At 38.7% G+C, this 15,824-nt stretch overlaps 1 protein-coding gene across 1 annotated transcript in view; it reads left to right on the plus strand.

Moving 5' to 3' along the window:
- The window catches only part of LOC105449117, a 246,648-nt gene that overhangs the window by 224,165 nt on the left and 6,659 nt on the right, over positions 1-15,824 (plus strand). Inside the window, 4 exon segments of the mRNA XM_011688116.1 lie at positions 51-170; positions 250-357; positions 576-758; positions 1,165-1,261. Coding sequence (XP_011686418.1) covers positions 51-170; positions 250-357; positions 576-758; positions 1,165-1,261 — 508 coding nt within the window.

The raw sequence follows: 15,824 nt of genomic DNA on the forward strand, positions 1-15,824 counted from the left end.
AAAGAAATACACTATATTCAAATGACTGATTCAAACAATTATTGTCGTAGGGCCATGCTATTATCGGGAGGAGACGCAGTTTGGACGGCCGGGGACACGGAGAAGATTCGACTAAGCCGCGAAGAAGATCTCTACAAGCAGGAAGTGATAAGGCTGGAAAAAGATCTCACGTGAGTACATCTCTTTTGAGACCGCTCTAGAAGACACGCTGTAACAACGAAACGTAAACGAAACGGTTGCGAATTTCAGCGAGCTCGAGAGCACCGTGGAGGAGCTTCGCGGTAATGTGATCAATAGAAAGACGCGTGTCAATATGTCGGATGTGGAGAACATGGCTTTGATATTGAGTAAATCCAGGTAAGCCTCGCGCACATTCGATCCCCCGCTTGAGCAAGAGCGTCATCATTGTCGTCGCGCGGCCGACGCTGCGTGCGTCGGTAGAATTTTATAAATGATTTATACGTTGAACGTCCTCTCTTTCTTTATCAGTGATAGAAAATTCGGGATAGAATTGGTAACACTTAGGTTTGCTGAATGCGACGGGATAATTTTATGGAATAATTTTTGTTTTCCAGCAAAACTGTGGCCGACCTGAAAGTACGGTTTCCGAGTTTGCAAGAGGGGATGAAGGGTCTACTGAGCTCGGAGATGGAAAAAGTGGTGCGCGAGGAGAAGTTCCTGAAGGAAGAACCCGAACGACTGGAGTCTGCGCTGAGACGTTGCAAGAAACTCACCGGCACCCTCGTGACGCTCAAACGGTACGGCTTTTTATTTTATTAGAATGGTATTGCGCCAATTCTATAAATTCGACAAGATTGCCGTGTTTTTCAAACGTTTACGCGATCGAAAATTACCATTGAAGATTTTTGCGTTTCGTTTACGGCGATAAAAGCTTACGAAGTAAAGGAAAACATATATAGCTTATCAAACGCAGGTTCTAGACTTTTTGAATTAATTTAATGAAATATGTTCCTATTTTAGATCTTTAATTGAATTTTTTAAAGATAATTCTGTTCTTTAATTAGTCGCAAGATTTTAGTGTGCTTTCTTTTTATGACCTAAATCTGCATTAAATTAAAAAAAAAAAATAAACAAGTTAGGACCTACAATGCCCGATTTTCCTTTCTATGATTGACGAAACTCGGTTTCTGTTCCCCTGCTTAGCTTGGCGTCGGTGCAAGAGCAGCGATTACCAAACGCAGCGAGCGTAGACGCCGAGGAAACGCCGCCTGTAACACCGACGACGGCACAGCATTCCAAGGTAACCGCTCCATTGGCCCCGCTCGCTCGCTCGCTCGCTCGCTCTCTCTTTCTCTCTTCTCTATCTCTATCTCTCTCTATCTCTATCTCTCTCTATCTATCTCTATCTACTATCGAGTCTCCCAATCCTCCCACCGATTTTCTCCCGCTCCGATTTTTTCTTCGCCGTCGCGATCCCCATAAAACGCACCTGTCCCCGATACCGGAAAGTACCGCGCCACCCGTTGCATGAAGTATCCCCTCGAGTTCTCCTCGATCAATCCTCGTGTCACGCTTGAACATCCGTATATATCCACATTCTTCCATTCTCCCGGCCTTCCCTCCCTCGAGGAAGAAGAAAAAGAAGAATCGGGAAGACACCGCGAGAAGATGGGGTACGTCGCGGGAATCCGCAAATCGCTAATTCTCGATTAGAGTTTCGGGGGGGGGGGCGGTCCCGGACGAGAGAAATTTCTTGAGTAGTCGTCGTCCTGGCTGCAAGAGTCCTTCTCCGTAGAGAGTGCGCGATATTAGAGATACGACTGGTCGCGGACGACGCGAATTTCGTTAGGGGGATAGTTTTCGCCACGAGAAACGCTCGAGAGGATCGCGCCTTCCGACGCGATCGAATGCGGAGAACGAAGAGATCCTACAAGTTTCCTACGTACATTTACTATCCCTCCTTCTCGTTGCGTGCACATTTTGTCGTGTGGCACACTTTGTCGCGAGTGGCACGGCACACGCACACTCTGATACGTGTGATGATCGAAATATTGGCTTTCGTTAGGGGATGGGCACATCGGACCTTAAACGCTTTCAATTATTGGGCGCAACGTATTTCCAGAAGGAATGTATCATATTTTCACAATATCACGAGCATAAATTTAACGATTAGTATAATTATTAAGTATCAATAAAGTGGACTGATTTATTTCCTCGAGTTTCTTCTTAGGATAAATATCAATTCAACAGTTTTTTCAAATTATATACAATTAAAAATGAAGGATAATTGATACAAACGCATATTATTATCCTTGCAAAATTCGAGACGGATTTTTAAATTTTTATTTTTAATAGGTTTGATTTTCTTGTGAGAAAATATTTAATTACTTAAAACTGTTGTAATTTCAGGAATTATGGCAAATAATTCCTTGGCATTCTTAAGATACAAATATTATAATATACATTATATCTATTCTTCTATCTCATTCTGTGATAAGAAATTATTAGTTTTATAATATTTTAAACAACTATCTAATTTTTTCGTTATAACGTAATATCGCGAAAGTTTTTACTTTGTCTAACCCATTCATATTTATATAAATTAACTTTTAATGTATTATGCGCACATTTCATTGTGCGCAAATTTAATTTAATTTAATTTAAAAAATTAAAAAGAAATCCTTTTCTGGAAAATGAGGCATTTCTTCTGGAACTTCCACATTTTTACAAACGTATATAACTATTACTAAAGTTTCTTGTAAAAAATATATAATAATTATTGAAAAGAGAAACAATTTCTAATAAGTCAATTTTCTCTCATTACTTTTTATACAAAATATAATGTAAGAAAGCGTGTAAACGCATTCAATAATAAGAGCTCGATCTGCAAAGACATTATGCAACATGTAATGCAAGCGGACAAACGATTGTGCCCATCGCAGCTTCTTGTTCACCTCTGCGAACTCATCTCACCGAACACTGTCTTACACGGCGGCAGTATTACAAATCTGCCACCTGTCAACAAAGTAGAGTGTCGATGAGACCACTTTCCACGCTTCGTAGATCTTTCTTGTCCCACATAAGTAAGCCGGTATGGTATTTTGCAAAGAGACGTGTACTACTATCCGACCACCGCTTACCCCGCCCCCTCCCCCCTCCCCGTATCCTCATTATGCTAACAAGCGCATGCAACGAGTGATATAGAGTTTTGTTCTGGTACATAATATATAAATATGTCTATAATCATCAACATTATACGTGAGATTATATCTCTCGCCTCTCTTTCTTGCGTATACATATGCGTATACATACGTCATTATGCGCCATACGTCACATCTATTGTATATACGTACAATACTGTTTGTTCTAACGCGCACAACCTTTTGTGACGCGCCGAATCAAGTGACATCGATACACATGCATTAAATCGCTATGATGCGCGTGACCATTGAAAGTATAGGCGTCATTATATGTACAACGTCTGTCTGACTGTGCTTGATTATTAATTGAATTTTGGACGTGTGTCATCGCACGTGCAATAATTCTGGAAATACACGGATCTTGTCCTAGCGTATTATTCTCATTAAAATATCAGACAATCGCGATGAAATTTTAATACGCGTAAACTCCACTGTTGCCAGGAATAATCAGTTATCATCGACAATTAAATATAAATGAATTGAATTTACAATTTGATTTTATTCAAATAACATTTCCGGCAATCTTTAATATTGTTGAACTTGATTCGCTTGATTACATTGTTATCAGTCGATTATCCAAGTAGCAACATATTGAAAAAATATATTTTTTAAAATAACTATTACTATAAACTAAAATCTGATTAATTATGGATGAAACAAATTTAAAATAATATTTCATCTGTAGTTTCAAAGCCATAAGTAGAACAACGATGGCACAGTTAGACAGACCAGGTGGTTATCTAATCGGCGGAAATATATTTATTACGAGAAATTGGCATACCTGAGCTACACGAAAATAATAACGAGAAATTTATTAATTATTCAATAATATGAATAGCCATATTGTTAACACCTCTCAAAGTTTTGCAACACTTACGTTTCCAACGTGCTGCGTTGACATTGAAAATTCTGACGAGATTCTGAAATTCAACTCTAATGTTGATTCTAAATAATTTCACTGAAAAAATACGTGCAATGTAAAAATTTGTCTGCTTGCAAATCTACATACAATCTACCTACATAGCGAATAAATAGATAATGCGCAGTTGCAAAATTTTGTCGAGTTCCATTATTATCGCGTTCACCAATATTGATAATTAAAAAAGTTCAAAAATGAAAGTTGAATCTTCTTCTAATAAAAAGGCAGCTTCAAAATTGTGCGATACGAATTTAAAATTACGCATTTTTCTCTAAACAATAATTTGAAGAAATTTGAAAGATTATTATCAAGTATTGCGAAAGCCTTCTGCTGTCTTCGGTCGTTTTAATCAGAAACAAATCCGCAAATCCATTTACCTTCCTCGGCTACCGCTCGCTTGTTCCGTCATCACCGTCGATCATTGACAGTACGAAATCTAATGTAAACTTTCTCGTCAAAACACCAAATGATCGCCTTGGCCTTTTCATACGTCGTACAACAGTATATACTTGTACGATACGTATCTTGAGAAACCTGTCACTCGCGCCGTGACGCGTATCTCAACATTGACAAAGAAATGACTCATCACCGGTCAGAAATAAAATCCGACACGACCGGGCAGCACCGAAGTATATCAATACAAATAATTTCACGAGTGCCAATAGTTGTCGTAACACTTAAAAGAAAAATAACGGGGTGCTATATACTCTTACAATTTCTGCTACTTAAGTAATACTAGCACGTCACAATTTGCATTGGTGAAAATACTAGTGCTTAATGATATTACCTGTCCCAGACAAGTATCAGCTAACAGACAGCTTTATCATCGTGTGACAAACGATTGATATTGGGGACTAATTGTGATCTAGATGAGAGACAAGACATTTAACTTCCTGCAGGAAACGCGTTTTCCCTCCAACTTCAACAAACTGAAATCATTCTTCTCCCTATGACGAAATTAATTCTTCGCTTCGATCTGTGCCTTTAATCGCATTTCGCTGCCGCGATCGAGCCGCGAAGTCAGTCGCGACACGAACTGTCAATTTTTAACTTTCAACACAAGGATCGCCGCTACGCGCAGATGTGGAGATCCATTAGCGAACGTCCCGCAGAAGCCGACGTCGCTCATCTCTATACCCGGGAAATGCCAACATTCTTCATTTCTCCTCTCGGTCACGTGTGAAACACCATCGTGCCTCTCTTGCCATCTTCTTCGCTAAGCACGAAGGAGCTTTCCTCCGCGGGGGAGTAAAAAAAATGCATACGAATATGATGATGGCTCTCTCTCTCTCTCTCTCTCTCTCTCTTTTACTTTCTTTCTATCTCTATCTCTGTCTCTCTTTCTTTTTCATTTTTTCTCTACCTCTTTTTTTCGCGAGCTCGCGCGTCTTTACCTGTCTCTCCCTTCTCCAAAGATTCGTCTGTTTTCGAGCCGACAATTCGGCATCGCACGAAAACGTTCGACGGAAATAAAATGTGCAGTTTTCCTACAACTTGTATCTCTCTTTTTTACTCTCTCCGCCTCTTTATCTTTCTCTCTTTCTCTCTATCTGTCTGTCTCTGTGATATGGACCCCCCTCCGTCCTTACCCACCAAACCAATATTTTCAGTGTTTGCTGTGTCCCGATAGTATAGATATCTTTTATACATTTAGCGCATGGTGTGACAAAACATTCGTAGCCGTCGATGCTTATCGTTCATGAGTATCGGAAGAATCGAATCGCTCGGATCGACTGTCTCGAGCTTCTCTTCCTCTCTTCCCTCTTTTTCACTCTTTTTCTCTGTCTACCCTTTCTCTCTCTATCTTCTCTCTCTCTCTCTCTCTCTCTCTCTCTCTCTCTTTCTCATCGTCATTCACTCGTTTCGAGAGCGATTCGAAGATTGCTTGAAGAGTAGCAATGCAACGTTCGTTTAAACTTTAAACGTCGCGTTGCTTTAACTACTTTCGGGATTATAGCGAATATTGCCTTACTATCCCATGAAAGCGACCTCGCAGCCTCGTATCTTGCGCTCTGCGTCTCGCCTCGCAATACGGACGAAACTAGCTGATTGTAAATTGGTTGTAGAAATAATAATTACAATAATTAAACACACGATGGAAATAAGAGAAGTGCAGAGCTTCTGTTCGCGCAAAACGCAAGATGAAGAGCCGCAGGATCGCCTCGATGGCATAGAGCCGCAAGATCGCTTTTACGATCCCTCCTCTTCGACGATGCCGATCACGATGTTTTGTCAGATCATTCATGAGTGTTAGTTGTGGTATAACGACGAAAAATCTGCGTCGCGACGAAACTTCTTTCCCTCTCGGTTTTTTTATCTTTTTTTTTTCTACGGACATCGCATATAATTCGTCCTAAGACGGCTGTTGCCGATCGGTAGCGCCGATCTTCGTCGTTGCTGATATAAACGAGCAGACACGTTTCTCTCGTCTCTGATAACGAGCGAAGCGGGAGAGAGGCTCCCGCTTGCCGAAGCTCTCTCTTTCTCTTCGCAACTGTTTTTCTTTTTCTTTTTTTTTTTTTACAAAATAATCGCGAGCGACGCGGGTTATCGCAAAGCTAATTTCGTACACGAAAACTCCGTGTACCAAAGAGATTAGAAAAGAAAAAGTAAAGATTAAAAAAAAAAGAGACAAATAAGCAAATGTTACAATAACAGATAGTGTCTAACAGATAGTGAAAATAATATTAATTTTTTAGTATGGCTGGAAGTGGAGTACTAACTTCAAGGAGGCCATACAGACCAGTCACGAGTAAATTTTTACTTATTCATACTTATAAATTATTATAATTATTATTACTATAAAAGAACTTTACCGTTTATTCTATTATTATTATTATCATTACCATTATTATTATTATAATTATTATTCTGTACTGTTTTTATATATATTATATATACACGCATATACATATATATCAAACACAAGGAATATATTTATATTTATATATTCTTTTCTTTTATTCGGTATGTCTGCAGCACAATATCATCATACTGTCGATAACTGTTTTCCTTTCACGGCACTCCGGAGTATTCCGCCAGAATCCTGCCGATCCATTTTGCCATTCTATTCGGGATATAAAAGCGAAAGTAAAAGCTTTTCTCTGTCTCGTAAATCCCATAGTTTACAATCCGTATAACTGTTTCCAAGACCACTGTACAAATTTCCTATAATTTTGTGTAAAACAATTTGCAAATTTCATTACACACGCACACAGATTTTGTAGAACAAATACCGTCACTGTTGTAAAATATTGATCTTGAGAGATTAAAAACTGGGAAACAAAATTAAGAGTTCATTCTCACGTATGTTGATAAATAAAATAATAAAATGTATATAGATATATATGTTTGTGTGTATATGTGTGTGTGCAGACATTTTTCAATTTTTTCGCTTGAGGTTTATGAGAAAATCAAACATCACTGTAGTAGTTTAGCGGAATTCTTCGGAGTCAATCCAGCGAGTCTCTAAACTCTCCTACTCGCCACACACGTGCTACAGTCTCATTTGACATTCTACCTTTCAATCACAAGTCTTGATACCACACATGCTTGCTCTGAGACGAATCTTTTTGTCCGACTTCTTGATTGTCGATTTTTGTACGGTCGCGTTCTCTATCACTCTCTGTGCTATATGAAGAAAAGTATCAAAAGCGACAGATGCTTTTCCTTTTGTCAAATACTTCATTGGAAATATATCGGCAAGCGCACAGACGACTGGATTGATTTGGCACCGTATTTGTACTGGTTGTTTAAGGATCGAGAAATGTTTTCTTGTAAATGCATTTAAAAGACGATTTGAAATGTGCAATAGATATAAGCAGCTTTAAACGATCCGAAGAAAACAATGTGATATCGCAACGTATTCTTAGAGGATCTTTGAAAATTATATTGCATTTTCCTCTGTTACTTTTGTATTGACATTAATATTCTTTACCATTTCTGTATTACTTCTTATATGATTTATAACGTGATTTATAACGTAAAGTTTAATAAAGCTATATCATGATGCTATTATTAGCTTTGAATAAAGCTATTTCGTAGCAAACAGGTTTTAAACATGCACTCTTTAGTATTCATAATTACTATCGCAATATATAATAATGATGATGCTACGCAGCTTAATTAAACATTTTTACAGTTTTAGTATGCGAAACGCGTGCAACTCTCAACGTTCATTATAATTCCTTAAATTCTACTTCTGCAAATTATTTAAATTTTAATTTTTTAATGTTTAATCTCCCTTCGATATATTACATAAGCACGTGCCCTTACAGATCAATGCTCGATCTCTATAACTACCAGTAATTTATATGTTTTTCCGAATATTTGGAAACGCGAATACTTCATTCCTTGAATCTCTATTGTTAAGTCCGCTTGTATCTACTGCACGTTTTTCATGGAGCACATTGAAAGGAGAATCGCGTCCGAGGCGTAGGGAACGTCCGCGCGATTTCTTCGCTCTGTTTTGGAATTATTTTGCACTCTACTCCGATTTTCTATACAGCTTTACACTTCTTTTCTGCTTGAGACGTTCGAATATTCTGCTAGTGCCTGCGTCCGATACAAATGTGACAAGGGAAGGAAAGCCTTTGTCCTGCGGATACAATTCGATTCAGATATACGAAATTCTCACGAAGAAAACATTCATGTGGCACACCAATTGTCCAAAATTATCCAGTTATAAATACACACAAACACACACACACACACACACACACAGAGTTATATATTACGCAGACACATGTGTATTGGCTAGTGTCACTTACAATTAGCCAGTTGGAAAGATGAGCAAACTTTCATTTAAGACTCTGCTGTGCTACGTGCTATACGTCTTTGATTTTAGCGCTCTCACTTCGCCTTTTTCGCAAGATATACCTATTTATATAATATGTATTTTACAACGTTTCCTCCTTGGTTTTCGTCGAGCATCCGCGCGAGCATCTCCGGGTTTAGCCCACACCGAGACGTCCATGCCGATTCGACGCGAAAGACGAGGAGAACACGCTTTCGCTCACGTCGAGCATCGGCAAACGTCGGAGGACTGTCTGGCATCAATTGTCGACGATATAAAATCGATTTATTTTCCGATCCGCGATAGTCAAGTTCTTTTTAAAAAGTAGCTTCGTAAAAAATGTTTTAATCCTAAAATAATGATTCAAATTAGAAACTCGTCTTTACGCTCATCGTTGTGAAGATGTATCTCCTTTTATCGCGGAAATATGAAATAGCGTGTCCGCTGAACAATATATATATTTATCCATAAATTTTGTGTTAAAATCGAGCTAAAACATAGTCGTTGCATTCGCTATGAAATATACTCGAGGCGCATGGCGCACGTCTTTGCGAATTCGCGTTTTGACGCATCCGGTAGAGAATCCGGCTACGTTTATTCCATAAAAATGTAAATTCGAGGATTTCGGGATATATCCCCGGCGTCATATCGGTCGTGCATCGCCGGGAACGTCATTCGGGAATCGTGCCCGCTGAAATTTTGTCGGCGTTTCTCGATTCCGATTGCGAGACACCGGTCGTCGTCGCTGACGATGCGAGACAGTCCGACGACTACACCACGACGTAGAAACGCGGCAGTAGTAGTGCCCTGACATCATCAGACAAACACACACACACACACATACGTACGCACACGCACACATACACACACTCGCTCCAATCCACTTCTTATAGTAAGGTCTCGCCCGCACCCTTCGCCACGACCCCAGACTCCCCCTCGTCCCATTAACCGCCGTCTGTACCGTCTTCGTATGTTTTTTCAAGGTTTACATTGGATTTCCCTTTGCGTGACGTATCACGACGATGGCACGCACCACCCGCGCGCGCAAGTGCATCTCACAGAGATTCTCCCTTGTATTGCTGTGCTAGTCTTTTTTTTCCACCGGCTCCCTCTTTTTTTCTCTCTCTCTCTCTCTCTCTCTTTCTCTTTTTCTCTCTGTCTTTCTCTCTTTCTCTCTCTTTGTCTGTTTTCTCTCTATCTCACCCCGTCACATCCGCCCAGTCTTCGCGGGACGACGAGAATTCACTCGACGCATGATGACGCGTCTGACCTTTACCGTTTCTGTCCGAACGTCGCGGCTGAAACAAATCGTCCGGATTACTTGCCGCTCTCGGCAGCGTGTACATATGTATATAAAATATATATATATTTTATACAATCCGATGAAAAACGTTAATCGCGATGGAGTCGTACCGATGCGCCGCCTCGTCACAGCACGCGCGTACGAAATCTGTATGAGAAGGTGGTTCTACCTTCTTGCTGCGACCACGAAAAAGTATATACGTCTGCATATATGCCTCTGTATGTACGTGCGCGCGAGCATACATACAAAATTCCAAGTGGAATAAAGTTGACAATTATGCGTGATACAATCACGTGGCGATCTTAGGCAGAAACGTCGACCAAGATAAAATAATTGATCACATTTTAATTTTTTTATGAAGCAATAAAAATAAAACATTGACACCTTCCAAATAGATTTCTTAGTTAGTTAAACACGTTACCGCATATATAATAAATTAAATCAATCTAACTGACAATGAATTAAATCGTAGAATAAAAAAAAACAGTTTACATGCGCGAAAATGCAGATTAGATAGAATAACAAATAAGCTGTAAAATGACGTAGACTTCATTTGATTTGTTTCAATAATGTTTTAGTGATCGCAAGATTTTACCAAGGGAAAATGTTATTGTAAAATTTATTCCACTTGCTAACGTGTATCATATGTCCATCGTCATATTTTCTTCGCTATATAATTGGTGATGATCGATGGGGTGACATACGTTTTCAATGAAATGCGTACAACACTCGAGGATAATTCTTCTACAAATAGCGGGGTACGTTTAAATTATCATATGCGCTTTATTGTTTTTTTAAATTAAATTCTTTCGAAATTGAATTAACAGAAACAATTATCTAGAATAGAGCTCTTAATCTAGAGCTCTTTATGATTTGACGTCACAAGCAAACAGTCGCATTAAACTTATTTATATAATTCTAATTCGTCGATTTTTATTTTTTTTCCCGCTGCATCGTTATTGTAAAGCTTATTTGGCTTATTTGGTTGGTACTCACACGCACTTTACGTTTATAGTCCACAAGTATTTTTTCGTGTTCACGCGCACGTGTGCAAAGGATGTGAGCGGGAACGCATCGAGATTCATTAAATTTTCTCGGTGTCTTCAATTCCTAAGTGTTAATTCGAAAGCTTGCTGATACAACGGATTCGAGGAGGACAAATTATAAAAAAGTTTAACGCGGTGAGTTTCCTAATTTCTTATAGGCAAATCTTTAGGTTGCACTTGAGAAAGTTCTAATGTTTGAACATCCTTCAGATCCCTCTGCGAATTTGTTGAGAGATTATAAACGAAAAACTTGCGATGCACTTTTCGTGTTGCCACCCTTGTCTAAAAGAATTTTCAGAATTATTCTGAAGGAACGGAAGACATAGGATATCTACTCTTAAAATTTAATACTGAAAGGTAGTGATTAATTACTTATTTTGAGTCTTAAAAGCACACAATGTTTTGTCAATGCTTTTAATAATCAAAATAAGTAATTAATCTTCCAGTATTAAATTTCTGTTAGAGTAAAAGACTAAGATACCTTTCATAAATCTGGTTAACGTTTTCAGTCAAAAGAAGATAGATTTGATGAATCTCGATCATTCTCCATAAATGCAATCGCAATAAATTAATCGCGCAATGACGAGGCCGTATAGCACACTAGCATCTCGGAACCGAAGCAACTTAACATCATTCTATGATTCGGAAGCGAAAGGGGGCGAACATGTATATTATATGTTGAGAAAAATATTTCAATCCTATTAGCTTCAAGTCGCAGAGTAATGTTGATTGTTTTAGTGCTGAGGTGTCGGTATTGTACAACACGTCGCGAAAACTACTGCCAGTTGCAATCGTGCACCCGTTTAAACGGAGTGACCATAAATTCGCGCATATGATATCGCGTAGTGAAATTTCTTGATCAAATCGGAGTTGATTTTCATGTTTTGAAATTTAAAAAAATAGAATATTAAAGGCTTTTCGCAAATTTAACTTTCTAATAAATAATAACTATTTATTAGAGTATCTTAATTAAAATAAATAATTAATTAAAATATAACTATTTAACAATAAGTAATAAAATAAATAATTTGGGTTTTATTTAAACAAAACTTTAATTTTATTTAAATTCGAATTTTCATGAAGAGTTGTAGTATCAAATTAATTTTAAAAAATTTCACTACGCCTACGGGCTAGATGCGCGGGTTTACGGTCATCCCGATCTACACGCTGGCGTGTAGCATCTCTAGAGATCTAATTAACTCCCGCACTTATAATTTGTATAATATTTGGGCTTCTTGTATGTCTGGTTTCTCTACGCTGTGTCGTACTTGCTCCTGTCAACGATTCGCCATCACGTAATCACCCTCTTTCGATTTCATCGATACCGATCGAACGTTACTATCGCGCTTCACATCACGTTCGATATGCGTGTTCCACCCTCGTGCAAGATTCATCATTCTTCTTTCCATCACATTTCTCTCTTTCTCTCTTTTTCTATCTCTTGTTCTCTCTCTATCTTTCTATTGTGTATATGTATGTATACCCATCCATCGGAGACACACTTTGAGGAATCGATATACATATATTATATATTATATATTTACTCTCCTTTTCTCTTTTCTCTTCCTCCCCTTTCTCTGTCTATATCTGTCCATCTCATTTCTCTGTCTCTTTCTCTATATATCTCTGTCTATTTATATGAGTCTGAGTCCGTACTATATACTATATTGCCTTACTATAAGGATTGGACTGAAGGTTTTTCTCTCTGTGTATTCTTTTGATTGGCCGATATCTCTTTTTTCTTTTCGATATTTATGTATAAATATAACCACCCTATTGTTTCTCGGGTTTTGTTTACAACTAGTCGAAATATTAATTACTAGGCACGTTTCGTATGTACGTGTGCGGCATGCGGCATGTGTATATACGTGTACTTGTGTGCGCGCGTATGTGTGTGAGAGTATGTGCGTGCGCGTATGTATGCTTGTCCACACATAAAATACGTTACGTGTGTGTGTGTGTGTGTGTGTAATCTTGCGTAGACGCGCATGCAGTTTCGCATGGGACAAGGCATCCCCGTCGTTTTCTATCGTTCTCTATCTATCTCTTTTTCTCTTTTCGTTTTTTTTTTTAATTATTTTTATCCGCGCCTTCGAGGTGCATGCTATTACCTATATTCTGCGTATAAGAGTCCTCCGTTGCTTCGAAACCCGGAAGGTCGGCGTCATTTGTGCGGGCATCGACAATACGAGCGTACTCGTGCTAATTCGTATAACTGGCGAATACTCGGTAAGAAAAAAACGACTCTGCTTCTCTTTCAATGTAAACTACATCTCTGTGCACCTCGACCATCGGCATGGGCACAATAATTTTCATACAATATGTTTCATTTTATTTCTGAACAGGAGAACTTGGGTGAACGGTGATCATGTGACACGGGGTGAACGCTCGCGTGATGCACGTGGCGATATTTTCTTGTCGAGAACCAAAAATGACTCTACGTTAATAAAAAATATCGATGATTTTTGCAATTAGATTAAAGTAGAGATGTCTGATACTATATTGCTCCTCTTCAGGAATGCAAGTAGACGACAAGTATTGTTTTTCCGGATAAATGTTAAATGGAATTTTGCTTGAATAATATGTCGAAACTTCGAAAATTGCGAAGATAAAATTTAACGGAAGAAACTTAATTAATCATAGTTTTTAACGAGCAACATCGCCACGTGCGCCAACAGTGCGCCAGTTACCGAATGCCCTGTACGTGCACTTATCTTCGTTTACGCTACTATCCATCTGCCCGAGTATCATAAAGATGTGACGACGACTTTTCTTTCTGCATTTAAATTTCACGCGTCTTTTCTTTTTGCCTAGTACGAGAATAGTTTAGCGGAGATTCACCGCGGGTGATATCGCGATAAATTGCGCGTTCGAGACTCATATTAATTACTGCGTGATATTTTTTATTTGCTCGTAACTATTCCTCTTGATCCGATCGATGCAAGATCCATTCGGGGTCAATCTCGAAGCGACAAGAGTCGATGCCCAAGCGATGCGCTGTGCCGCGTTTTCGGCTCTTTCCTGCGCGAGATCGGATGTCGATTGCACGGACGACGGGCGGAATATCGTACAGGATTCGATAAGATATCGGTCGGGGATGATCGCGCTAGCGTGGGATAAATCTGACAGCGCGAGATTGCAATGTCACAACCACGTCATATCAAGAGTTATTCACGATGTAACAATAGCGATTATATTTCGTAATGTAAAAAAATTAAGCATATTAATTATTTAATTTTATCAATTATGAATATTAATATTGACAATTTATTTATCAGAATAAAAATCAGAATAAAGTTATCAGAATTAATAAAATTAATTCTGATAACTTTATCAAAATTATTGCACAAAGGGATATCAACCATCACTTCTTTCGGAGAAAGAATCTTGCGCTGTCGTATCGCACATTGCTGAATGTTTGAGACCTTCGAGAAACGTCGCGAGGACCTTCAGGAAGTATCTTTTCCGGTCTCCCTTTGCAGTCGTTCGACGTGTTTCGCGGGTCTTCGCGAGATTCATCCCCGACTTTCCGCGCATCCGCGTTAAACGAGAAACGCTATCGCATTATTTCTCTTTTTCTCTATCTTTTCTGTTCTCTCCTGTTCGCGGTCCACGATTTCGACCTCTGACCTCGGATTTTTGATTTTTGGTTTCTCTGTTTTTTTTTTTAAGTTGACTAATACCGGACAGCAATCGATGCCAAATGTAAAAGAGCCCCAAACGAGTACTGACTTGTAACACGCACAACGCACGCACAAAACGTATAACCGACCCGCAGGTAATTATCTAACGGAATTAATCATATTTACGTATTATATCGTACGATTGTGTGCCTTCTTTTTCGTTCACGACTTATTGCGATTCACGACTCATCATTGCGCTCTTTCTCTCTTTCTACCTGTCTTTCTCTCTCTCTCTCTCTCTCTCTCTCTCTCCTCTCTCTCTTTCTCTTGCTCTCTATATCTCTTCATCATCCATCTTTCTCTTTCTCTTTCTCTCGCGCGCGCCTCTTCTCTTTCACTTTACTTTCATCGTTCACCATATTCTGCATTGCCATGATTTACGCTCATTATTGTCACTTATCATTCATCGTCTCGCAATCATGCTCTCTCTTCTGTCACATCGTTATTACGCATGCACATTATTCGCACATATACGCATGCTATAGAAAGAAAAAGACGAAATTCGACTCGCGATCCTCCGATCGTACGATCGTGGTGTGTCGAAGACGTGTGTCTTCGTCGCTAAATGTTCACGCGGTTTAACGACGCGAAACGTAGAGTCCGGATGTGAGTCAAACCGAGTACCTAAAGTGTGAAATTTATAAATAAAACATATAAAGATAAAATTAACATAACGTATATTTCGTCAAAAGCATAAAAAATGTTGGCTTTTTTTACAGAAATTTAATACTGGAAGATAGTAATTAATTACTTATATTTTGAGTACTAAACGACATTGGACAACAACGCTTTTAATACTTAAAATTAGTGATTTCCAGGGATTAAATTGAATTTTTGCAAGGACTCTAGTAAAAACTTTGCTGGAAAATTAAATAATATTAAATATAGCGAACAATCAATATTGTGAGGCAATATCG

Source organism: Wasmannia auropunctata, unplaced genomic scaffold (assembly GCF_000956235.1).
Source record: "Wasmannia auropunctata unplaced genomic scaffold, wasmannia.A_1.0 LD336078.1, whole genome shotgun sequence".
Lineage (NCBI taxonomy): Eukaryota > Metazoa > Arthropoda > Insecta > Hymenoptera > Formicidae > Wasmannia > Wasmannia auropunctata.